Source organism: Lupinus angustifolius, chromosome LG06 (genome assembly GCF_001865875.1).
Source record: "Lupinus angustifolius cultivar Tanjil chromosome LG06, LupAngTanjil_v1.0, whole genome shotgun sequence".
NCBI lineage: Eukaryota > Viridiplantae > Streptophyta > Magnoliopsida > Fabales > Fabaceae > Lupinus > Lupinus angustifolius.
In genome coordinates this window covers 15,757,790-15,784,187 of record NC_032014.1, presented here as the reverse complement: position 1 = coordinate 15,784,187, position 26,398 = coordinate 15,757,790, and the positions used below count along the sequence as shown (strand labels likewise).

The following is a 26,398-nucleotide window of genomic DNA, read 5'->3' as shown; positions in this document are numbered from 1 at the left end:
TTAATTTGTAATTGAAGAATTGTGATTATTGAAGGTAAAAATCCTTTATATTTTTTCAGTTAATTTACTTTATAGTTAATTTATCTAATGTTACTTATGTTTAAATGTAAACATCGTTTGTTTATATTTTACTATATGTTACATGTAGATGGCAATTATTAGAGATATTGTTAGTGATTTTAGTGATGAGAATGACATTAAGCTATGTGATGATGACGACGATGATGATGTTCAAATTAGCACTACTAAACTGGTTAGCATAACATATGATACTCCTTCATCTTTTTTCGTTAGCATTGATTATCAGTCTGGACAAGATTTTCCATATAGAAGTACTCACATAAGTACTAGTATGGATAATGATCTTTTTGTTGGTATGCAATTTGAATCAAAGGAAGCAACAATAAATGATATAAAACAATTTCATATTAGAAATTCTGTTGATTACAATGTGGATGAGTCTAAGTCAGATAGATATGTTGCAAAATGTAAATATTATGGTGTTGGGTGTGAATGGAGACTTCAGGTATCGAAAAGTGTGAAGCGTGATATTTGGGAGATTAGAAAAATTAGTGGAAGACACACTTGTGTATCCATTAATATTTCTCAAGATCACACGAAGTTGAACTCATCTTTCATCGCAAACTACATTGTTCAACTAGTATCAGAAGATCCTGGTATATCAATTAAAATATTAGTTAAAGAAGTGGTAACTCGTTTTGGTTATACGGTGACATATAGGAAGGCTTGGATTCCTAAACAAATAGCAATGTCCCAAATTTATGGTGATTGAGAGGGACCACTAAGGAGAGAGAAACAAATAGCAATGTCCCAAATTTATGGTGATTGCTAATTTTTTTATATATTAGTTTGTGTGGACCCCATATAGGAACATTACTTATATGGGCCCATACATGTTGTAGCCATAGCACGTGTATCACTCATCTGCTTTGCACTTGTTGAGTGGCATGCTGCTGATCAGGTGATGAGGCAGTTTGGTCTACAACAACTCATCTTAGAAGATTCAATTAATCTGGAGAAACAACACAAGATGAATATACGTGAGAAAAATGACTACAACTGACCTCAAAAACATAACCAGTGGATTCAAATTTGGAATAATCGGGAAACGAATGTGGTAAATGGTTTTCCCAATGACCGGCCTTTGTATTAGTACTCGCAGTATGCAATGATACTTACAAAGGACAAGAAAATACATCTCTCCAGACAGAACATATTCAGCCGGATCGGTAATAACAACAACATTTCTAATTATATTTTATTTTAAATTGTATTGACATGTTCTAACATTTTAATTTTTTCCATTTTTTCAGTACAATTTTATCAAAATGATTCGGGATAGGTGTACTCCTACAAATGTGTTTCCAAATTCATTGCAGTCATTGAATGACGTCTATCAAAACTACAATGAGATGATGGAAGCATTTGCTCAATTACTTCCAATCACCTTCTCCTCAACTACTTCTCAAGCTCCTCCTACACAACAGTTTCAAATGTCTTTTGCACCTGACTTTCAACAACATTATGATAGTCAAACTCAGACGGATACTTATTCGCAAGTATACACTCAAACTCATGCTCCTCAGCAACAACAACCCTTTGGGTTTGACGGTTACGGAGCAATGAGTGACTACTCATTTTCTCACTTAGCATCTTCTTCGCAATTTCAAGGAATGCCATCAATGTTTGAGACTACTTCAAATACTTCATTCTCGGCATTCAATTCTCAACAATATTATCAATCGACAATGCCTTCACAACAAAACGAAGATGATGAAGATAATGCCGATGATGAAGACGAAGATGAGGAGCAGCCACAACTAGTTAGAGGTGGAAGGTAACATCAATCGCAACAACAACAACTAAGAGTCCAACCACCTCGAAGGAGAAAGACACCTGGATGTGGAACATCATCATATAGACGCCATTAGGAATTTCTATTATTGTTTTGTTTTCTATAATGTAATGATTTTCAAATTCCTACTACAATTATGAAATTTTCTTGTTCTGTTTTCTATGAAAATTTCTTATTATTTCAAGTTATGCATTGAAAATATATGTTAATAATTTTAACCAAAATTATCCAAATTCCATAAAAATAAAAATTTACTAAAATTATCACATTCAATTAAATTTTTAATTTTTAATTTTACAAGTTTAATTTAACTATATTATTTTTATAAACTATAAATTATAAAATATTAAAAAAATTAAATTTCGTGCAAGGGAAATTTAAAAATGTACATACACCATCCAATCTCGTGTACTGGGTACACGACTACGGAAGTCGTGTATTCACTAAGGAGAGAGAAACTATGCATGAAAACTGTGGATAGGGTTCACGACTTTGGTAAAATTGTTGATGACATTCACGAGATCCAAAAAAATGCATCATTCCCGTAATTATTTGAAAATGTACCCCAAACGTAGGATAATGTAGTCAAACTACACTACCCACGTCAAATTTCCATATTTTTGTATGCTCGAAAATAATCTCACTTGTTTTAGACATGAGATCCGAAATGATTGAATTATTTTTCATAAATATAAGAGAGTAGAAGTTCGACTTCATGTGTAAATTGTAAAACACGCCCTCATCTTAAAGCAAAATAAATAAAAACCTTGGGTTGAAGCTAGAACTTGCAATTGGTTAAGTTGCAACTTGCAATACATTAATTAATTATAATTTTTACTGCAAAATAATTTCATATGGGAAGACAGTTGATTAGTCTTATATTTATATGTTGACTAAATAAATGTATCAAACAGAAAGTTAAAGCAGCTCATAATATAAAAATAGAAAAATTACTCTTTAGGTGATTTATATATTTATGGAAGAAACTGTTAGAAGTTTAATAAGAAAATATATGCATTAGAAGTTAATTCAATTTTTGGTGAAATAGGAAAGTAATTTTTTTTATAGGTGATACAATTATTAAAAATTAACATTTTGTTAATAAATAGAGTATTACTATTATACTATTGTTCGATTATATATTGTATAAATCACATAATTGATTAAAAAGAAACTAATAAATAGAAGAATCACATTTGGACATGTACCAAGGAGAAAATTATAAGCTTAGTAACTAAAGTAGATTCAAGGAAAGTTCATCCACACAGAGGGAATGTCAAAATAAACTATGTGTAAAATGATTATTAAAAATTTAGAAATCAATCTTTTGTAAACTTGAGTGGATAACGCTTGCTTATTGTTGGAACGAAAAAAATGATATCAGTGGCGAGATTTCAGGAGTTTAGACGCTAATTGGTGGAATTATAGGGTAATAAAGATATATGTTCATTTCAATATAATAGTAATAAAGCTAATATTAATATCTATAATTTATACCTATTCAATATATTATTCACAATTCATTTATATTAATTTTTTTGAAGGGTGAATGAAAATTTATAATAATTAAAAATAAATAATAAATAATATACTAACAATATATAAAACTGTAAAGTATAGCTAGCATATCTTTTATCTTTTTTATCTCTTCTTTTTGTAATTGTAAAAGAGGCATCCTATTTTAACATAACTTTAGACTGAAGCAACAATCAATGTAAACGCGTTAACACCACCGAAAATCATCAATTTTTTTTGTGCTACAATAAAAATAAGCAAAACCATCATTTTTTTTAATTCTTTATTACCATAGTACTCTTCCCAGGTAGACATATAAAGAGGCTCCAAGCCAGAGAATGTGTCACTCTTGAAGTTAGTTACACTTTGAACAGAAGTGCAGAACTATCACAGAGCTCTTGTACTTTTCAGTGCTTAATTCTAAGTTCCAAGTTTCCACTTTCCAACATTCTTTACTTTCTCTTCACTAAGGTTTAAATTCTGAAAATAAGTGTGTGTCTCTTAAGTTGTCTTTATTTTTTGTAGTGGAAATGGGAAGCACAGTTTTGCTTCATTTGTTCTGTGTTGTTGTTCTGCCTTTGCTGAGTGTATCTTTGGTACAAGCAGAAGATGCTTACAAATACTACACATGGACGGTGACTTACGGGACACGTTCTCCTCTTGGTAGTACCCAGCAGGTGGGTTGTTTACGTATACTGACATACTAACCTTTGACTATAAAAAAAATACAGAGCAGTTGGGATGTTTGCATATTTTCATTGGAGTTATAAGATTAAATCTTTGGATAAATTGTTGCTAGGAAGAGTCTAAAGTTTTAATGGTGTACCTTTTTTTTAAGGTGATTTTGATTAATGGTGAGTTTCCTGGCCCTCAACTTGACTTGGTAACCAATGACAATGTTATTCTCAACCTTATCAACAAGCTGGATGAGCCATTTCTACTCACTTGGTGAGATTCTCTACTTCCAAGTGCTTAAATTTTTTTGCTTTATGACCCGTATGGTCTAATTTAACTTCAAAATTGAGACATATTTTGTTTTACGATTTATATCATTCCATGTATCATGGTCTGTCATAAAACTAATTAATAATTAAAATTTTAAGTTAAATAATTTTTTTTAATCAATCATAACTAATGACATATGAACTGATACAAATTATGAGATGGTAGATGTACTTCCTTAAAAACAATTTGTCAACTTCTTATGGGAAATTAAGGGAATCTATAGTCTCTTTAACTGCTTAGTGATGTTAGATTTTGACATGGTGGATGAAAAGAAGTGGAAAGAAAGTAGCATTTTTGTTATACATGGATTTTTACTGTTACTAAGTTCTAATAATAGTATGACAATCTTTTACTACCATTACCAATAGCTGTTCCAATTTTTTTTTCTTCATGTTTTAATCATTTTGATAAATCGCAATCTTTATATTTTCTAATAGTATGACAATCTTTTACTACCATTACGAATAGCTGTTCCAAATTTTTTGTTTCATGTTTTAATCATTTTGATAAATCGCATTCTTTACATTTACTAGATGTGCAAAGATTTAAGGAAAATGTCAATCTGGGTCACAATCAGAGTTGTATGCTATTCACTAAATTAGTAAATTTAGATACATATTTATAATATTATGGTGAATGCTATAAAGCAAAACAAACAGTTTCTTAATTTTATAAGGCATCTCATATTTAATCTTTTTATTATATTTTCAGAAGGTGTGAAGTTTATGGAGTAAGTGGACCTAAATGTAAAGTTTAAAAATAATGGCACAGTAGAGATGTCTACATTTTCTTAATATCCTTCATAATATTTTTTTTTTGATATAACCGATAATATCTTATTATGTATGCGCAATTAATCTATTTCGGAATGGTAGATTGTCACAAAATTTAAATGATTGTGTGGCTGTGGAATTTAACAATCTTGTCATAAACTAGGAATGGCATTAAGCAAAGGAAAAATTCATGGCAAGACGGGGTATTGGGAACAAACTGTCCCATTCTTCCAAACTCAAATTATACCTATAAGTTTCAGGCCAAGGATCAGATTGGAACCTTCACATACTTTCCATCAACTCAACTTCATAAAGCTGCTGGAGGGTTTGGAGGAATCAATGTATATCATAGATCTGTCATCTCAGTTCCTTATCCATACCCTGATGGAGATTTTACTTTACTCATTGGTGATTGGTACAAGAAGAGCTACACGGTAAGATAAAACATAGTTTTTGTCTTCCTTTACCAACTTCTGCTTTACATTATCCATCTCAATGCTTGATGAATGAGGAGTCCTGTTCACTGAAACACAATTATTTCATTTTGTTAGAGAATCATGGTTTTGTTGTATCAATTCGTGATTCTTTTGCGAACTGGTTTACTTTAAGGAACAAATCGGAATTTTACCTACAGAAGAATAATTGAGAATATACACTCTGAATAAGTTACAACAAATAAGAAATAATTTTATCCTTCAATATGTCTTCTATGGTGAGACATAAGTTGATTCAAACCTACAAGAAATAATACTGGAAACAACAGTAAATAGAGATGTAGAAATCCAACTGAATATAGCCCTAGCGTACTAGTATTTGGTAGGGCAACATATCCGTGTATTATACACACCCGTACAATAGAGAACCATCTATTAGGTTACAATGTTCCTGTTTATATAATTATCTCTGAAATTTATTGTGGACCCTGTATTTTAAATTGGGGTGTCATCTCTATTTTTTCTTATTCCTTTGAGTTTTAAACACAATTCTTCAACAGTATTAATTCTTTTTTGGTTTGTTATATTCAGACATTACAGGAATCTTTGGATTCTGGAAAATCTCTTGCCTTTCCTGATGGTCTGCTAATCAATGGGCAGGCTCATACAACTGTAAATGGTGAACAGGGTCAGTCTTTCTTAAAGGCTATATATAGTTCATCTCTTTGTAAACTCCAAATGATTTATTAACTCAAACTTATTGATCTTTTTTTTGTAACCAACACTAGTCATGCTTGGCCAACCCCACCTAGTAGGATAAAGGCTTGTTTTTGGTATAACACTAGTTATGCTTAATTTCAGGAAAGACCTATATGTTCAGAATCTCAAATGTGGGCTTGTCAACCTCAATTAACTTCAGAATTCAAGGTCATACCCTTAAGCTAGTTGAGGTTGAAGGATCACACACTGTCCAAAACATATATAACTCCCTTGATGTGCATGTTGGCCAATCAGTTTCTGTGTTGGTGACCTTAAATAATCTTCCAAAAGACTACTACATTGTTGCCTCAACAAGATTTTCCAAGAAAGTTCTCACAGCAACTGCAGTGTTACACTATGCAAATTCTCATTCTCCTGCTTCAGGACCTTTGCCTAGCCCTCCTACTTACCAATATCATTGGTCTATGAGGCAAGCTAGAAGCTTCAGGTTATAAAAAATTCTGATCAAAATCGACTGGCCTTTAACTTTTCTTTGATTTATTGAAAATTCTGATTTGTCCGAAATTAATTCTTCATGCAGATGGAATCTGACTGCAAATGCTGCTAGGCCTAACCCACAAGGGTCATTCCATTATGGGAAAATAATTCCTACCAAGACAATTTTATTGGCCAATTCAGCACCTTTGGTTAATGGAAAACTTCGCTACGCAGTTAACAAGGTTTCCTATGTTAACTCCGATACCCCTCTTAAGCTTGCTGATTATTTCAACATTCCAGGAATCTTCAGTGTGGATTCAATCCAAAGCTTTCCTTCTAATGGTCCTGTATACGTAGCTACCTCTGTAGTGCCAACTTCTCTCCATGATTTTATAGAGGTCATTTTTCAGAACAATGAAAACACCATGCAATCTTGGCATCTTGATGGTTATGATTTTTGGGTTGTTGGGTATGTCAGCTACCTTTATCTGAGTTCTGCTACAATCTATCGTTATCTTTATGCTTATTTGTAGGGAAAAACTATCTCTAATTAGAATTAGCTTATGAAAAATTAATGATATTCATTGCAACAATTGCAGTTATGGTTTTGGCCAGTGGACACCAGCCAAGAGAGGAACCTACAATCTAGTGGATGCCCTGACTAGGCATACTACACAGGTAACTAAACATTAGTACCTGCAACTTTGATTTTTATAGCTCATGAGCTTCCATGTATTTGGAGTTTGGGGAGGGTAGATGTACTCACCCTTACAAGTGAAGATATTCTTTTAAGAATTTAAACTCATAACCTTTACGTCACAAGGCAAGCAACCTTATAAAATTTTGTCAGAAAGTTGGCAAAACTTTGTAAGAAAAAGATTTCTCCTCAAAATATTACTTTACCATAAAGTACCTAAAGCCTTGCAATACATTTTATTAATAGGATAGGAGGTGCCAATTTGCTTCATTCTAATATGCTTGAAATTAATGTAGGTATATCCAAACTCTTGGACTACTATATTGGTGTCATTGGACAACCAAGGAATGTGGAACTTGAGGTCTGCAATTTGGGAAAGGCAGTATCTTGGGCAGCAATTATATCTCAGAGTGTGGAATGCTCAACACAGCTTAGCTAATGAATATGACATTCCTACTAATGTCTTGCTTTGTGGTAAAGCCGTGGGATACCACCATTAGTATCATCCACTTGTCTTTGGGATACCACCATCATGTATATTTGAGAAAGATCTTATGTTAAAGTTTCATTGTAATTTTTTTTTGGCTCCGTGATTGCCCTCCAAAAATGTTACTTCCACAAATTGAATTATTGACTTTTTAGTCTATCTAAAAATCTAATGGGTCCTACATCACTACATTATTCATTCATTGCTCATATTGATATATGTATATATACATATGTTAGAAATTAATTAATTTTGTAGGTGATTATTTAAAATTGCAATCGTGATCAAGGCTCCAGGTTTTTTTTCATAATATATATTTTCAGCATAAGTGCAACTTTAAGTATAATAAATTAAACATAAAAGGATGAAGGATCCTATAGATTAGGAACATTTAACTTGAAAGAAATAATACTAAAAGCAAACTGATTCTTAGCATTGATATCTTAACATAATCACTCATTGTGTACGGGGTTGCCTGATATGTTCTTGTCCTCGAGGTTGGAAGAATTGGGCTTGGAGTGACCTAATTGTTTGGTATGATTGGACCGGTCGTTGGGCAGTCTCTTGTGGTTGTAGAGATGTCGACAATATCTCACTTGTGCCTTGGGGACAAGAAACGCATCTGGATCGTCAATAGGTGGGTTGATCTTGCGATTCTGCACATCCAGCTTGGGATCGTGCTTGGTGTGACGTCAGTGGCCTTCCCTTCCTCGTCTACAACATGTGCTAGGGAACAACTAGCTAAATCCAACAACTCCAGTTCCTCTTGGTCTTGATGGTTGCAAAACAGATAACCCAAATTGGCTTTATGATGTCCTCGGTGTCGTTAGTGAAACAAAATTTGTTTGAGATTCGTGGCATAATTTTTGGCGTCCCCAAAGCGGTTGACCTGAAACACACTTCTCATTCTTTTGAATTCCAATCCAGACTATAACTTTTACTTCCCCACTCATTATTTCTCAAGTGGTTCTACTTGCTTTCTTGAGAGTTATCCCATTTCTTCATAAGCACTGGTTTTGTTCTTGTGTTTTCATAAGAGAGTTTTCCACTCCTACTTGTACCTCTATGCTTGTTCCATTGTACTCCCCCTTTTCTTTGAGAGAGTTAGACAAATGGCTTACCTTAGTCATGGACTTTAGCTGAGGTGGAACAAGGGGAGGTACTCCCCAATAGGGTCTCCACTTTGAGATGTGGAAAACTACACGCATCTAAGTTCCTTCGAGTAGAAATAACTCATAAGCCACAGTTCTAATTCAATGCGTGAATTGGTACGTCCTGAAGAACCTCTTGGGTAGTCTATGATGGTTTTGGTGTCTCACTTTTGTTGTCGATATGATTGAAGTCCATGCCTCTATGTTAGAGGTACAATCTTGTCTATTTTTATCATTTTGCCCTTCATTCTTTGTCTTGCCATATAAAGGTTTGGCTTCAATACTTGTAGTAACTCTTGCCTTTCTTATAGAGAGATTCCAACTGAAGCCACAGAGTTATGAGTCATGACCAGTTTTATGAAAATTGTATGTAATGGTCGTTTCACCCGATAAATCAGTGGATTGGTCCATATACTGGTGCAACACATCAATTATACTGATATACAATTGTACCAGTTAAAACTCACCAAAATCAGTTAAAACCGGTTATATTGGCAAATTGTCATTTAAAATTTACTAGTAATAACATGATTTTCATTTAAAATTATAATATATTTTTATGAAATTGATTTATTTTTTTACTAAAATGTTGTTTTGGATAACTAAACATACAATTAGTACCTTTGTTTACACTTCTAAAACATGACTACCAACGAGTCGCACATTTTATTTTAACAAATGGTGTAAAGAAAAATATTTATCACATCCTTTATTAATTTTTGAATATTAATGTTAGGATAATATATGTATATCTAACTTCACAGATATATGGTTTAATTGGTGAACCACCTATTGAGTCATTGTACTACCATACCAATATCTTAGCCGGTTTAATGATCGGTACAACATTACTAACACTATTGGGGACAAGTCATGTATGTTAGGTGGAGCTCAGCCATAGAGTGCTTAGAACATGGACATTTTTGTTTAGGAGTGTTTCGAAATGTACTTCGCGAGGTGCAAAAATTTGAATCCCTTTGGTTGATCACTGTTGAAACACAAAGATAAGCCTCAAGTCCTCTATTCACAACTTTTGTCTGCCCATTAGGACGAGAGTGATAAGTCGTGCTAAAACAACGCTTAGTGCCTTGAAGACATAAAAACTTCTTCCAAAAAGTGTTAGAAAGAGCTTGTCTCTATCTAACAAACTGGATCTTGGAGTGCCATGCAACTTTTTAGATATCTACAACAAATCACCATGTTAGTTGTCTCAGTGTAAATGAGTGGAAAAAGCAGTAAATTGACTATACTTTTGTTCCACCATCACCCATATGATTGTGTGACTGAACGAAGTAGTTAATAAGGTGATAAAATCCCGGGGAATTTCTTGCCATACCCGTTGTGGTAAAGGTAATAATTGAAGAAACACTTATTTTATAACTAGGATGCATTTACTCTCTTGCGAAATTACAGAATGTCTAATGAATTTTTTTGTTTCCATGTACTGCCCAGGCCAAAAAAAGGAAGCTACTAGGTGATATATGGTGGGTTTCAATTATGATGGCAGCGCACATGCTCGCAAGATCAGGTATTAAACATAGTCATAACTACCATCAAATTCTAGATAAGTTTCTTTTGAGATATCCCGGGTCAGTGTGAGTGATTGTTCCCAACCTTAAGATGACTTAATGTGAGCAGTGAGCTACCATCAAATTCTAGATAAGTTTCTTTTGAGATATCCCGGGTCAGTGTGAGTGATTGTTCCCAACCTTAAGATGACTTAATGTGAGCAGTGAGCTACCATCAAATTCTAGATAAGTTTCTTTTGAGATATCCCGGGTCAGTGTGAGTGATTGTTCCCAACCTTAAGATGTCTTAATGTAAGCAGTGAGCTGGTCAAACATAGTCGATACTTGACAAGATATGGAAGCTAGTAAGGTTCTGATGTGGTGTGGCATCAAGAAAGTGTAGAAAGTAAGAGTTTATCGTTCCACATGGACTTGCTAACTCAACCTTTCGGGATCAAATCACTACTTTTAGCTGGTTTTCAAAAGGGTTTTCAATTGGTTGTTTGTTTTGGTTGAAAAGTTTTGAATAATAAAAGTGTTAGAGTTTAGATGTGATATTGCTCACTATTCATATCAGTAAATTGGACAAGCAATCAATCAATCATTTAAACAAGTATAATTTCACACAATATTTGGCCTCAACTGTACTAAGAACCAATGATTTAGTTACTTAGTAACTCATGAAATAAAGGCTAGACCTTAAACACAAGATAAATGATTATAACACACATACATACTTCTATGTCTAGTAATTATGCATATTATTTGAGATTAATGCGAGCACTCAACTGTGTTAGTTGCCAATGTGCCTAGTAATTAAGTCAATAAAATTATCAATTATGAACCATCAAAACGTGCCTCTGTATCTAGTAACACACACCACCAAGTTTGAGAGTTTTCAATGCAAATATGCATCTATGTCTAAAAAACATATGAGCAAAGACATTCGTCATGACAATTAAACATGCATCTATGTCTAGAAAACATATGAGCAAAGACATTCGTCATGACAATTAAACATGCATCTATGTCTAGCTTTATGCATAAAGGATGAATTATTTGCTTGGATTATTGAACCGGAATTACGCCTCAACGTTCTTTCATAAAATCAGACTATGCATTTCATCAAACACTTAGTAGGCATTAAAAATAAAGCAAGACTAATTCATATAAATCATATAAATTTCATTAATAAATTCAATCCAAATTACATCAATGAATAAATAACAATTTACAGCTAAGAAGCAATCTATTTACATATTTTCATACATAACTTAGATGAAAATGGAATTCGAAGTTTGAGTTCATAGAGATGTGTCAATTTCTCCTTGAAATCAAGTATCCTCATTATTCCTACTTCTTAACCTTTACATTCTTTTTCTAACTTACATAAATCTACAAGCTAAAGAGTTTTGAAACCATTCTAGGAAAATACATTGTTAAATATTTGGTTCCTAACTCCCTATGTAAAATCTATGATAAGGTATATGATATCTTCAAAATGACATCGTAAACTCTTTCCATGTTTCTAGATCTTGGCTCATGCGCTCAACGCAACAACGATGTGCTAAGCGTACCTTAATTCAATTCAGAACTTTTGCCTATCTTCTTCCATGCTTAGTGTGACTTTCCACGCTCAACGCCACTATGCTGAGCTCAACTCCTGCGCTGAGCAAAGTGGAGCTAATTTGAGGCTTTTGTATGCTTAGCCCAATTTGATCCACTCTCAGCCCAATTCATCTTTTTCGGTCCGAAATAGATAAAAAAGCTTGGAAAATGGAATTAGTATAATTTATCATCAAATTCTCAACTATGATTACATAAAGTAAGTATTTAGAACTTAAAGTGCTAAATTATCCTTATGAATTAAGGTAATTTTGGCACTTAACAACTCTCCCCAATTTAAGTCCTTGTTTGTCCCTAAACAAGAATAAAATTTATGCTCAAATCATGCAAGAAGTTTTTTAGAAAATTTCAAAGTTTATCATACAAGTCAGCCCCATCAAAGTAATATCAACGGTCATCCCAAAACAATACTTCAAGCATAAATCAAATGTTAGGTTCTAGACAATTAGGTTTTTCAAAACAATTTAGCAAGTAACAAGTTGTGATAGTGATATATTTTTAGCATGCAATGGAATTTTTTATCAACTAAGAAAGGCCTCAAAGTGTCAACTCTTGCATAGGTGATGTGAACCGAAGTGAGCCCAAGTTGGATCATGATGAACTAAGAGGCATTGGTGGTCCCATGACAAGGGCAAGGACAAAAAAAAGCATAAAACACACTAGGACTACTCATGGAAAGCATCAAGGATAGTGTTCCAAGATCAAACCAAGGGAGTTCTAAATTCATTCATTGTGTTACTTTGAAAATTGGCCAAAAAGTGGAAAATGTTGAACATGGTCGTGTACGCCTCTACCCGAAATTTCTCAAAATTATAATTGAGACACGACCGTGTCCTAGGGCATGGCCTGGCCATGTTTACCAAAAAATTCGAGAAAACTCGATGCATACTAGTTTTCATGTTTTATAATTATTTTTGGATGTTTTAAGCATGTTTTCATTAGTTTGAATTTAGAATAAAGACATGTTTTAAGAGTGAAAAATTGGCATTAACTACAACTAGCATCATTAAAGCTGGAGAGAGGTTGCACTTAATGCATCAGATTGGGAACTCAAGAATGATTAATTAGGGTTGTGATTTTCTTGTAAAGTCTCCACTCACTTAATTCATCCGAATTGGGAACTCAAGCTTGATAAATGAGAGTGTGATTTTCGTGCAAACCCTCCACTCAATTAATACATCCGAATAGGGAACTCAAGCATGATAAGTGTGGGTGTGATTTTCGTGCATCGCATCCAGCCAAGTCTAAATGCACAATTCAAAGTCCAATTGCTTCCTTAAACTCGTGGGGACCGTGACATTCAATGATGGCCGAATTTCTCCAAAGAATTAAGAAATCCTAGACTAAAGTGCATCACTTCTTCATGAAAATTCAAAGTATCTTGCATTTTGTAATTTAATTACTTAGGAATTCCCATGTGAGATATTTACTTGCTTTATTTCGTGTCAATCATGGCTGAAAAAGTATCCAATGTAACCAGCCATGAAGTAGGATTAATCTAGCCCAAAATGAGTTTTAATCCATAGGAGGGTCACATGGGAACCATCATGGTTTGCCTATAAATATACTTCAATTTGCTGAATAAAAAAGGTTGAATTTGAATTTTATTTTGGAATTGATTTCCTTTAGTTGAGAAAGGGCTCCTAAAAACCATTCTTGGATGAACCAAAAATTATCAATCTTATTAAGGATCCTTCCTTGTGGCGATTATCACTTGACTTATCAAACAATTCACTTATTTGTGGCGCCATTATCTTCATATATTCTTCATTTCTTTTATCCAATCAAGTTTATTTTTGCTGCCTAAATGTACTCTATTTGTCTTGGCCTAATCACACACCATTTTGGCCAAATCTTACATTTGACTTGGAAAAGCCTTAATCAACATTTGTCTCGGCCAAAATAAAGCTAGCCTCGTCATGGTTCAAGCAATCACGGCCAAAGGTGATACGCCATCCAAGAACGATCGTGAAATGAGAACCACCCTAAAAGAGGTTCATGTCAATAGGTGTATATGTGCATCTCTCTACTTAAGCACAAAGATAACATTAAATCAAATTTGGCATACATCTCAACAATTATCAGTAAAAGTTTCAAATGGGCCACTAAGGTTTTTTTTGTTGTAATGTGACTCGGCTACAAGCATCATGATTTTTCTGGATACAAAAGTTCTAATAGGCTAAGAGAGCTAATTTTAACTTATGCATCAATTTCTACTTGTACTACATGTAAGTTTAAGATGCCACCTAGGGGGGTGAATTAGTTGTTGGGAGAATATGACTGATTTTTATGCTATGTTATCAAAGTGTATGTGCAATGGATTATTTATGCAGATCACAACCAAGTAAAGCATAAGTAAATCTCAAGAATAAGTAGAAGAAGAGTACACAAATAATTTTATATTGGTTCACCTTCTTGTCCATTGAAGGTTACATCCAGTACTCTTCCTACGAAAGAGACTTTCCACTAGATAATTTGAGTTGTAATTACAAATTCTCTACCCGAGATCCTCGTACCTTCTCAACACATCCTTGTGATGAAAAGTTTACAACCAAGATGAAGAATATAACTATGGCAAGATTGTCTTTATAAGTTTTGTCAATTCTATAACTTGCAATCCTTAATCTCACAATACAAATAATTAGTATTCATGCTCTTAATCTTTTGAAAGTTTAGAACAAATGCACTTTGGAAGCAACTTCAGAAAATTTGAAAGTTTAGGAACAAAGTTGCTTACAAAATGTTCAGAATTTTATTTACTAAGTTGTGAAACGTTTTGTGTGATTATATGTTATTGTGTATATTGTGTATCTTGAAATTAGATATCACAATGCCTTTAAATAGGCTTCCAATCAGCCAAGATATTCTTCCATGAAAAGGAGACACAATTGGAATGAAACTTATTCACTTTGGATGAAAGCTGTTCATTTGAATTTGAAAATCTGGTTTCAACAGCTCTGTGTAATCGATTGTCACGATGTGATAATCGATTATCCAAATGTTCTATCCGTGGTGGTAATCAATTATCCAAATGTTCTATCCGTTGTGGTAATCAATTATCCAAATGTTCTATCCGTTGTGGTAATCAATTATCCAAATGTTCTATCCGTTGTGGTAATCAATTATCCAAATGTTCTATCCGTTGTGGTAATCAATTATCCAAATGTTCTATCCGTTGTGGTAATCAATTATCCAAATGTTCTATCCGTTGTGGTAATCAATTATCCAAATGTTCTATCCGTGGTGGTAATCGATTATTACCCTTGATTAATCAGTTACATTACTAAGTTTTTCTTTGTAACTGTTTTCTCAGTCAGGTAACCTGGTACATAGTTCCAGTAATATGTTACCAGCTGCCACTCAGTTCAGGTAACATGTTACCTACTACTTGTACTACATGTAAGTTTAAGATGCCACCTAGGGGGGTGAATTAGTTGTTGGGAGAATATGACTGATTTTTATGCTATGTTATCAAAGTGTATGTGCAATGGATTATTTATGCAGATCACAACCAAGTAAAGCATAAGTAAATCTCAAGAATAAGTAGAAGAAGAGTACACAAATAATTTTATATTGGTTCACCTTCTTGTCCATTGAAGGTTACATCCAGTACTCTTCCTACGAAAGAGACTTTCCACTAGATAATTTGAGTTGTAATTACAAATTCTCTACCCGAGATCCTCGTACCTTCTCAACACATCCTTGTGATGAAAAGTTTACAACCAAGATGAAGAATATAACTATGGCAAGATTGTCTTTATAAGTTTTGTCAATTCTATAACTTGCAATCCTTAATCTCACAATACAAATAATTAGTATTCATGCTCTTAATCTTTTGAAAGTTTAGAACAAATGCACTTTGGAAGCAACTTCAGAAAATTTGAAAGTTTAGGAACAAAGTTGCTTACAAAATGTTCAGAATTTTATTTACTAAGTTGTGAAACGTTTTGTGTGATTATATGTTATTGTGTATATTGTGTATCTTGAAATTAGATATCACAATGCCTTTAAATAGGCTTCCAATCAGCCAAGATATTCTTCCATGAAAAGGAGACACAATTGGAATGAAACTTATTCACTTTGGATGAAAGCTGTTCATTTGAATTTGAAAATCTGGTTTCAACAGCTCTGTGTAATCGATTGTCACGATGTGATAATCGATTATCCAAATGTTCTATCCGTGGTGGTAATCAATTATCCAAATGTTCTATCCGTTGTGGTAATCAATTATCCAAATGTTCTATCCGTTGTGGTAATCAATTATCCAAATGTTCTATCCGTTGTGGTAATCAATTATCCAAATGTTCTATCCGTTGTGGTAATCAATTATCCAAATGTTCTATCCGTTGTGGTAATCAATTATCCAAATGTTCTATCCGTTGTGGTAATCAATTATCCAAATGTTCTATCCGTGGTGGTAATCGATTATTACCCTTGATTAATCAGTTACATTACTAAGTTTTTCTTTGTAACTGTTTTCTCAGTCAGGTAACCTGGTACATAGTTCCAGTAATATGTTACCAGCTGCCACTCAGTTCAGGTAACATGTTACCTACTACTTGTACTACATGTAAGTTTAAGATGCCACCTAGGGGGGTGAATTAGTTGTTGGGAGAATATGACTGATTTTTATGCTATGTTATCAAAGTGTATGTGCAATGGATTATTTATGCAGATCACAACCAAGTAAAGCATAAGTAAATCTCAAGAATAAGTAGAAGAAGAGTACACAAATAATTTTATATTGGTTCACCTTCTTGTCCATTGAAGGTTACATCCAGTACTCTTCCTACGAAAGAGACTTTCCACTAGATAATTTGAGTTGTAATTACAAATTCTCTACCCGAGATCCTCGTACCTTCTCAACACATCCTTGTGATGAAAAGTTTACAACCAAGATGAAGAATATAACTATGGCAAGATTGTCTTTATAAGTTTTGTCAATTCTATAACTTGCAATCCTTAATCTCACAATACAAATAATTAGTATTCATGCTCTTAATCTTTTGAAAGTTTAGAACAAATGCACTTTGGAAGCAACTTCAGAAAATTTGAAAGTTTAGGAACAAAGTTGCTTACAAAATGTTCAGAATTTTATTTACTAAGTTGTGAAACGTTTTGTGTGATTATATGTTATTGTGTATATTGTGTATCTTGAAATTAGATATCACAATGCCTTTAAATAGGCTTCCAATCAGCCAAGATATTCTTCCATGAAAAGGAGACACAATTGGAATGAAACTTATTCACTTTGGATGAAAGCTGTTCATTTGAATTTGAAAATCTGGTTTCAACAGCTCTGTGTAATCGATTGTCACGATGTGATAATCGATTATCCAAATGTTCTATCCGTGGTGGTAATCGATTATTACCCTTGATTAATCAGTTACATTACTAAGTTTTTCTTTGTAACTGTTTTCTCAGTCAGGTAACCTGGTACATAGTTCCAGTAATATGTTACCAGCTGCCACTCAGTTCAGGTAACATGTTACCTAGTTATGGTAACCTGTTACTCAGGTCAAATAACTCATTATTTAGCAATTTAACTTTGCATTTTAGACATATCCAATTCTTTAAAAATGATTTTGATTTCTTTGAGCATTGCTACTAAATATTAAAGTGAGTGTAAGGATAGAAGTACTTATATGAAGATTTAATCTATAAACGTCTTAAAGCTTGAATCTTCTATGTCTTCATGATCTTCTTCCTTTTCTTCTTTTTGTGATTTTAGTGTCTTTATCAAAATTGTGCCAAGGTTAAGAACAAGATCTTCTTCACACTACACATCTTCTGTTTGTAACTCTTCTTTTTTTCATTTCATATTTTCATCATTCATCCTTTTTTTCTCATTCTTTCCTCCTTTTTGTGGAGTACTATTTTTGTTATTTTCATGGGATGAATGGTGTACTACAAAATTTTGTTTCTCACATTTCTTCATGCATATATTTCCCTCTCCCCAACTTAGCATATAGCATAATTGTTCACCTAGCTCTCTTATCCTACTAGAAGTAGGCTAGATAGATTTTTAATCTAGCTAGGGTTCAATCAATAACATTTTCATGGCTCAAAAGAGCTTAACAATGGGTAATCATATAATTCGGTTAGTGTTTGTCCAAGTGGGTTTAAAGAAGCATCTGGCTTTATCCTATTCATGTATCACAATCACATAGCAAATATAGAGAATAAGACAAATCTAACAGTGTTAATCTAGTGCAAGTTCATATAAAGCTATGTATTTATCATTCACTAAACTCTCATTTCATGCCTTCTTAGTATCAAACAACATCATTCATAATTACACACACTCACTATTCGCAACAAATTCTTGAGTAAATCAGCATGCATAGTCAATTGGTCCAAAACTTCACATTCAACTTCGTTACTCATTTTCATGTTTAGTTATGCTAGAAGATAACTCAATAAAGCAAAACTCAATATTTAAAACAAAAAAAATCAAGATCACACAATTTTATAAACACTCATTTCATTTATAAAAACAAAGAAATTAACCAAGAAAAAGTAGGATTACTACTCATCCATCTCCCTAAAGTGATTATCCATGTTGGGGTGACATCAGACCCATCCTTTCTTGGGTAAATAGGTCTGTCCCTAGGCCAAGGAGCTCGAGCCTCATAGTCAGCTGAGGCAGGCTAGCTGAATTGTCCAACATAAGGTAAACCATCTAGGTTCAGAGCATTGGGAAACTGGTCCAGAACCCCATTTAGGCATACATCATGTTGGTCGGAGGCAGTTGGACGTTTGTTGGCTAAACATATGCTCAAAATTGGCCTCGTTTCGGGCATATGATTCTCGGGCTACTGCAGCTATAGATGGGCTTCCTACAAGCATATTGGCTTGGGGAGTCCGACTCTGACCTGGGGTTCCGCTTGACTTCAATCAGCGGGAACCATCTGGCTTGGGCCAACATCGTCAACCTCCTTTCCAAAACAAAACTTTTAGATATAATTCATGTCAATGGGAGCATTCAAACTCTTCTATGGGGGAACAAAAACGTCGACCCCGGCCTTATTGCACAAGCCCATGATCAACCTAGGAAATCCTAGAGGATTGGTAGCCCCTCTAGAATTTGAAGGCTCACTGACCACAAACCGTTAAAACTCATCCGAGAGGATGGCTGCCACATCTACCGATCTCTTATCCATATTGCAAAAGGCCAAGTAGGCCTTTTCCATTGGAAGATCAGTGTTATGGGAGACCGGAAAGATGTTGCTCATAATGAAGGAAGTCTATACCCTTGTAGGGGGGTCATGTTCTTCCTCAAGATGCGTCAAGGGGAATCGACATGGTTAGTGTCATAGGTGTGGCCCAACAAGCACATCAACCTCAGAGCATCACCCCACATGGGCTTGGTGCCGAGATATCCATCATGTTTAATTGGGACCTATTTGGGCTTACATACTCGTTTTGTGCACGTTTGGGGCCATAATACCACTCAAATATAATTTGGGGTTTGAGGAATGTTTGAGTATGGAGCATCCACGCTGCACTTCTGAACTTATAAAGCTATGTGTGAATCACTATGCTCAGCGCATCGCTAGTGCTTAGCGTAGCTTTGTAGAAATAAAGGGTCGCCCTCAGCGCAAAGGTGCGCTAAGCGTAAAATGTTATATTTTAATTCATGCGCTCAACATGAGGTTTGTGCTCAGTGTTAGTGATCCACGCTCATTTATTCGTTGAGGCGGCGACCAACGAATTTTTCAACAACTTTTTAGATCTTCGTTCGTACGCACAATGCATGTATTAGCGCTTAGTGCAATGGAAGGTGTACTTAGCTTGGGGGTGGCGCTCAACACAATTCATACAATAACAAAAGAGAATGAGACCCATGTCATGTGCTCAACATGGAGAACACACTTAGAACATGAAGTTATGCACTCAGTGAATCTAGAGCCGCTGAGTATGGGGGTATTGCACTGAGCGTGAACATTAGTGCTCAGTGTATTTCGAACAATAGCGAAATTAAAATTTTGCTACCTCCTGTGCTTCGTGCATAACTGGCGCTTAGCGTGCTTTGGTCATGTGCTAAGCATGGATGACTTGCACTTAATGCAATAATAATACTCATACCATATGAGTTTTTTGTCCCCTTCTCCTCACCATGGTGCATTAGTTTTGGCTTTGTAGTACGTTTTCTTGCATAATGTCATCAATATAATATCTAAAACACTAAAAATTAAGAGTGCAAAAATTTTAAACAACTTATTTTTAAAGGATATGTTGCCTCCCACCAAGCGCTTCTTTAAGACCGATAACTTGACGATACTTTGTGATTGTTAAGGATCACAAACATGGAGTTGTAAATACAATATGACATTGATATGTCAATATCGCAATTTGATGATATTTAACCGTTTCTAACTAGAGTTTCTAAGCTTAAATAATTTGATCAAATTCGATATTCCCCTAGGATTGAGATAACTAGTTACCAATATTGTCAAAATAGGATGAGTACCAATGATGTGATGATTGGTATAAAATTTATTGTTCAGGTAACTACTTAACACACATGGACTAACTGATTCACAATTACAGACTAATCTTACCTCCATATTTTTACCTTTTTGGTTCTCATCCTTCATGGTGGAAGGTTGGCGCACTATTCTTAACGATATGGTAGATGGCTCCTCTTGTTGAGAAAATTAGTTTTGACTCAAGTGTGAGGTTATTACACCAACTTGAGTCTCCAAATTTCTCATGGAGGCATCAATTGTCCTCTAGTTTTCCATGGTCAGTTCTAAGAATTTCTAGAGGGTGTTTCCCAGATTGTGAGTTCCAACTAGGTAAGGATCCTCCAAGTAGTGGCTCCTCCCGGTAAAAGGTTTTGGACAATACACGGTTGAATGATCATCATGACAGAACTCACATTTCACCCTCAGTTGGAACATGGCCAAAGACATGCAATAGACCATAGAGGTCTTGGCTATACAAATAGTCACGTGGCTAAAAATAAGAATATCTTAGGAAAAACAATCATAGGAAATACTATAAAGTTTCATAAATAAAGTGTCTATAATACTCCTCTTTTTAAGACAAAATCTATGACATATAAGCATATTCCTACTTGTTCTTACTGTAATAAAGTTTGTCACACACCTAATACTTGTCATATTAGAAAATTTGGTGTGTCATCTCGCTAATATGTTTGGGTTAAGAAAGGTGCTAACTCTGTAAGACCCAAATCACATTGGGTACCTATAATTTATTTTTAATTTATTTTGTAGGAATGCCTGAAAGCCTTAACTAAATGTAGTATCATGAAAATGGTTGTTCAAGGCACATTACAAAAATTCAAAATTTTTATATTCAAGAAACAAATGCATTGTTACCGATGTAGACAACATCAAAAGAAAGATCATTGGTATAGTAACATTGTTATTTTTTTAAAATCTAAGGCATTGGTATGATCGTCTAACAAACTTCTTAATTGATAAAGGCTTTACCAATGGAAAGGTCGATACTATAATATTTGTTAAGAAAATAGATCATCATACACTTCTTGTACAAATTTATATTGATACTATTATTTTTGGTTCTACTAATGATCTCTTATGTAATGATTTCGGTAAATTGATGCAAGGGGAGTTTGAGATGTCCATGATGGGAAAGTTAAATTACTTTCTTGGACTGCAAATCAAACAACTCAATGATAGTTTCTTTGTTAGTCAATCTAAATATTGTAGGGATCTGCTAAAGCACTTTGAAATGGATGACTGCACACCAATTGCCACTCCTATGGGTTATAGAACATACATAGATACTGATGAAGCTAGAAAACATGTTGATATTTCTAAATATCGAGGTATGATCGATTCCCTACTTTATCTTACTACAAGTAGATCTAATATAATGATTAGTGTCTGTTTTTCTGCACATTATCATTCAAAACCTAAAGAATCACATCTTATTATCCTGAAAAGAATTATGAAATATCTTAAAGGCATACTTGATGTTGGACTATGGTATCCAAAAGGAAGTCTATGTCACCTAGTGGGTTATTTGAATTCAGACTTTGCTGGATACAAATCTGAGAGGAAAAGTACTACTGGTACTTGTCATATTCTAGGAAATTCTTTAATCTTATAGTCTTGTAAGAAACACACATGTGTTGCTCTGAATACCGCTCAGGTAGAATATATAGCAACATGTAGATGTTGTGCCCAAATATTTTGGCTCAAACAAAAAGTGCGGGATTATAGATTAGACTTGGGTTGCATTCCTTTGAAATATGATAATACCAGTGCTATAAACCTCAGAAAAAATCCTGTGATGCATTCCCGAACCAAACACATTGATATAAGACATCACTTTCTTAGAGATCATGTCCAAAAGAACGATGTACTCTTGGAATTTGTTGATACCATAACTAATTAGTAGACCTCTTTACTAAACCAATGGCTAAAGAATTTTTTTATATAATTAGGCGAGAATTAGGCATTCTTGATAAAGCTTACTTATGCTAAACTTGCTTTTATATATCTATATGCTTCATTATGTGTATCACATGCCTACTTTTGCTTATACTCGCATAAAAATTTCATTTTCTAGTGTATGTAACCGATTACACTACTATGTGACCAAATAATTTTTTGGACAAAAGCAAATTGTAACCAATTGCTAATAGAGAGTTGTCGACTACACTTTCTAAATTTCTAAAAACTAGGCAAATACACTTGATGTAACCGATGTGCGTGGTATTTAAGAAATTTTCCCACTTTTTCATATTCATCATCTTCATTTCAAACTCTCTCAATTGTGATAACCCCCCATAACCTTCAAAAACCTTCATGTTCAACCATTTTGAGTGATTTTTGAAGCTATTCATATCATTTTTTTTTCCAAACACATTACAGTTGTCATTTTCGTGTTTGGTGGCTTAAAAAAAAAATCCCAAGTTCTCAAAATCTCGAAACCTAATTTCTCAAACCTTCACATTCATGCCTTCATTTTCAAGAACCAATAAACAACAAACCAATGTGATTACAAGGAGGCAACAAACCTCTTCTGAGACTAATCCATTGGACTTGGCTCGACTTCTTGCAAACGAAGAACAAGGCAAGGTGTTCACAGAGAACTTCAAGCAAAGACTCATTATTGTTCCAAATTTTGGTAAGTTACACTCATTTGAGTCTAACAATTACATTATTTCATCCTTCTTAGGCAATAAAACTTTTTTAACTTATGTGAAATGCACTATTACTACTACCCATAAATTGTAAGGGTATTTTACTACAACATGACTTTCAAGAAGAATAAACTCTTCTCATTTGTCAAAGGCATGGAATTTTCCATAATTTTCGAACTTTAAGTTCAATTTGCGGTAACATACTATTCATAGGGACTATAGTAGAATCAGACTTATAGTGTGATGACTTAGAAGGGTATGTGAAATAGGATTTCTACTACTCTATGTGTAGATATTCGAAGAGGGAAATTGAATTGCATAAGTAAAGGGCCATAGGTGATACTGTAAAAAGAAGAAATATCTTTTTTGTTGGAAACTGAAACCTAGAGGGTCGTTTACTTCATTACTTTCTTAGTTACATCATAGTTCCAAAAATTTCAAATCATTCTCAACTTAACGATATGGAACTACAGTTGATATATTCTATTAAGCAAAATGTCTCAATAAATTGGACATTGATGGTAATGAGACAAATGTGGCCTTTAGAGGTGATTTTGGTCCCTTACCTTATGCTATCATCATAACTACCATTTTTGAGCATTTTGGTGTATCTCTTGCTAGAGAGTCAAAGATTATTCTCGATGCTCGGGGAAATAAGACTAATGTGGATGTCATCCAAAAAATTGGATTCTTTTGGGATACCACAGATATGATCTATAAGCATCATGGTGATCATCAGACTGCTCAAGCTGAAAACACCTTTGTTGACCTTCCTACTCAACAACTCTCTTCGTTTCATGTTGATTCATCATCGTCTGGTTCCATGCCATCCAATCAAATGGTTATGGACAATTTATTCTCACTTCGAGGCTATATCTCCTCTAGGGTGGATGCTCTTGATACTAGGAATCAACAAGTCCAAGCAGAACTTTGTCGACTGTCAAATCAATTGGATTATATGGATTTGGATGCTGAGCATGCTGACCCAGATTAGTAGAGCAGTTTTGATTAGGATTTCTAATTAATTCTGTTTTATACCCTCTACATCTATTACAATTCATTTTTTTATTTTACTCTGACCTTGGCTGCAAAGTAAAGTCAAAATATATCTTGTTATCCTTTTGGTATATCTATATGTATATATATTCACTATGCTAGAATAGCAAAACAACAACGTCTAAAATTATTATTCAATAATGCTTTTGAATCATTGTAGCAAATAGACATTTAACTGTGCTCACTAAAGCGAGCGCTGTACTTTCTAAATAAGAAAATTCCTCTCTCAGACATTCTATCAATCACTTGACAAACATACTCAACTCCATCATATTTATAAATATTATTCTGAAAACTCAATTCATAAATCATTGCATGAACTTATCTTCCTTAATTCAAATTCTTTAATCCAGAAGGTTATATGCACTAATGAAAGCGATGAAGGTGGTGAAGATGCAGACGACTAGTCCATGACCTTCTTGTCTCCCTCACCTGAAGAAAAAAAGTATTTCTTGTCAACGACAAGTTCATATTCAATATAATAAGAATCAAATCAAAATTTATATAAAAAATAAGGATGAAAAATAATAATAACCAAATACAAGAAATACGTACAGAGATTGCAAGTTTGGTAAACCACTAACGGATCCAGCTAGATTCAACCTTGACAGATTCCTATATTATAAAATAAGAAGTTAACATAGATGTAAATGAAAGCAGCAAAAATGAATCATAGAAAAATAAATGAGGTAAAATAAGACAACAATTCACCTTAAGCTTAGAGATAAACGAAAAAATGTTAACTTGTTTCAAGAGAGAAACTGAAATAAAAAGAAAAAAGCTAACCCATGGAGAAAAAGAATAAGAGAAATAGAAAACTAAATGATGTGTGTATTATTGTGTGTGATGTGTTTTTAAATCTGCAAAGATTTGCCCTCATTAAAACAAGAATTATTTGACTTGTAACAACATTCACTAAAGCAAGTGTTGTTAAATGTGCGACTTTTAACAGCACTCGCTGAAGCAAGAGCGGTCGAGCGTGTGAATGTATGACTTTTAACAGTGTAACGCCCAAAAAAATACTTCTAAAAAACATTGCGGAAAAATGGGTAAATTTTTTTTTTTGAAATGGTGATGTATAATTGTTTCCTTTTCAAAACCTTCCTTTTTCGGGACATCACTTTAAGTAACTCGAATGCGGAAAATCAACTTATCGTTATCGAATGATAACTTAACCTGATTCACAATTTCCTGAATATCATAAGCATATAATCGGTTAAGTTAGAATTAGTTCATACAAACTAAGTCAACAAGGCGGAAACTACCTCGCCACTAACATATACAAAAATAAAAAAGGAACACAACCCCTACCAAAACAAAAAGGGGACATCGACGAGCCCACAAGCTGACTCAGAAAATTCCAGGAATGCTGGACCCCTCATCTTCCGAGTCAGACACGAGGTCGATCACCTCCACCGAACTCTCTACATTTACGAGTTCAATGACCTCGTCCTCCTCTTCCTCTTCTTCCACTTCGTTATGCCATAACCCCGCAACATAATTCGAAGGGGATGACTTTCTCAAAACCTTGGTCTTCTTGCAGGGATCTCCTCCAAGAACCCGGCTCCTCGTGGCTCTACTAGATGATGGAGCACCTAAACAATCTGACCACGTCCTCCGACCGTGGATGGGAACAGCGCCATCGCTCCTGACGGGCGGGTACCTAATTCCATTCTCTGGAGACCTTAGCCCCGTTGGCGACAAGGTGAAAGAAGTGTCAATGTAGGTGTCAGGTTGAGGGATCATCATCGATGACCCATTGCACACCATGTGCAACGTCAGACCGCAGGGGCTTGTGTATGTGTACCTGTGCCCATCACTATTCCATTGTCCCATCAGGGACATGGTGAAGTGATAACCTCAAACGTGATTGTTGTTGTTGGACATCTGCATAACAAACATATACAAACAAGAACAATACAATAGAGAG

At 34.2% G+C, this 26,398-nt stretch overlaps 1 protein-coding gene across 3 annotated transcripts; it reads left to right on the top strand.

The window, feature by feature from the left end:
- On the top strand, window positions 3,633-8,119 carry LOC109350057 (L-ascorbate oxidase homolog). 3 transcript variants are annotated; one of them, XM_019591175.1, is made up of 9 exons: window positions 3,633-3,815; window positions 3,917-4,068; window positions 4,230-4,339; window positions 5,333-5,603; window positions 6,195-6,291; window positions 6,465-6,810; window positions 6,904-7,269; window positions 7,400-7,478; window positions 7,794-8,119. In XM_019591175.1, coding segments are annotated over exons 1-9 (1,626 nt in total). In that variant the 5' UTR covers window positions 3,633-3,814; the 3' UTR covers window positions 7,998-8,119. The 3 variants fall into 3 exon arrangements, with proteins under 3 accessions (XP_019446720.1, XP_019446721.1, XP_019446723.1); XM_019591178.1 differs by having other exon boundaries at window positions 3,634-3,791; window positions 7,794-8,118; XM_019591176.1 differs by having other exon boundaries at window positions 3,633-4,068.

What these genes read in the sequence shown, in the direction of transcription:
- LOC109350057 (XM_019591175.1), top strand. An exon ending in AACTGTAAATGGTGAACAGG is followed by an intron (nt 6,292 to 6,464) that starts GTCAGTCTTTCT and finishes GCTTAATTTCAG; the next exon opens with GAAAGACCTATATGTTCAGA. An exon ending in TATGATTTTTGGGTTGTTGG is followed by an intron (nt 7,270 to 7,399) that starts GTATGTCAGCTA and finishes CAACAATTGCAG; the next exon opens with TTATGGTTTTGGCCAGTGGA.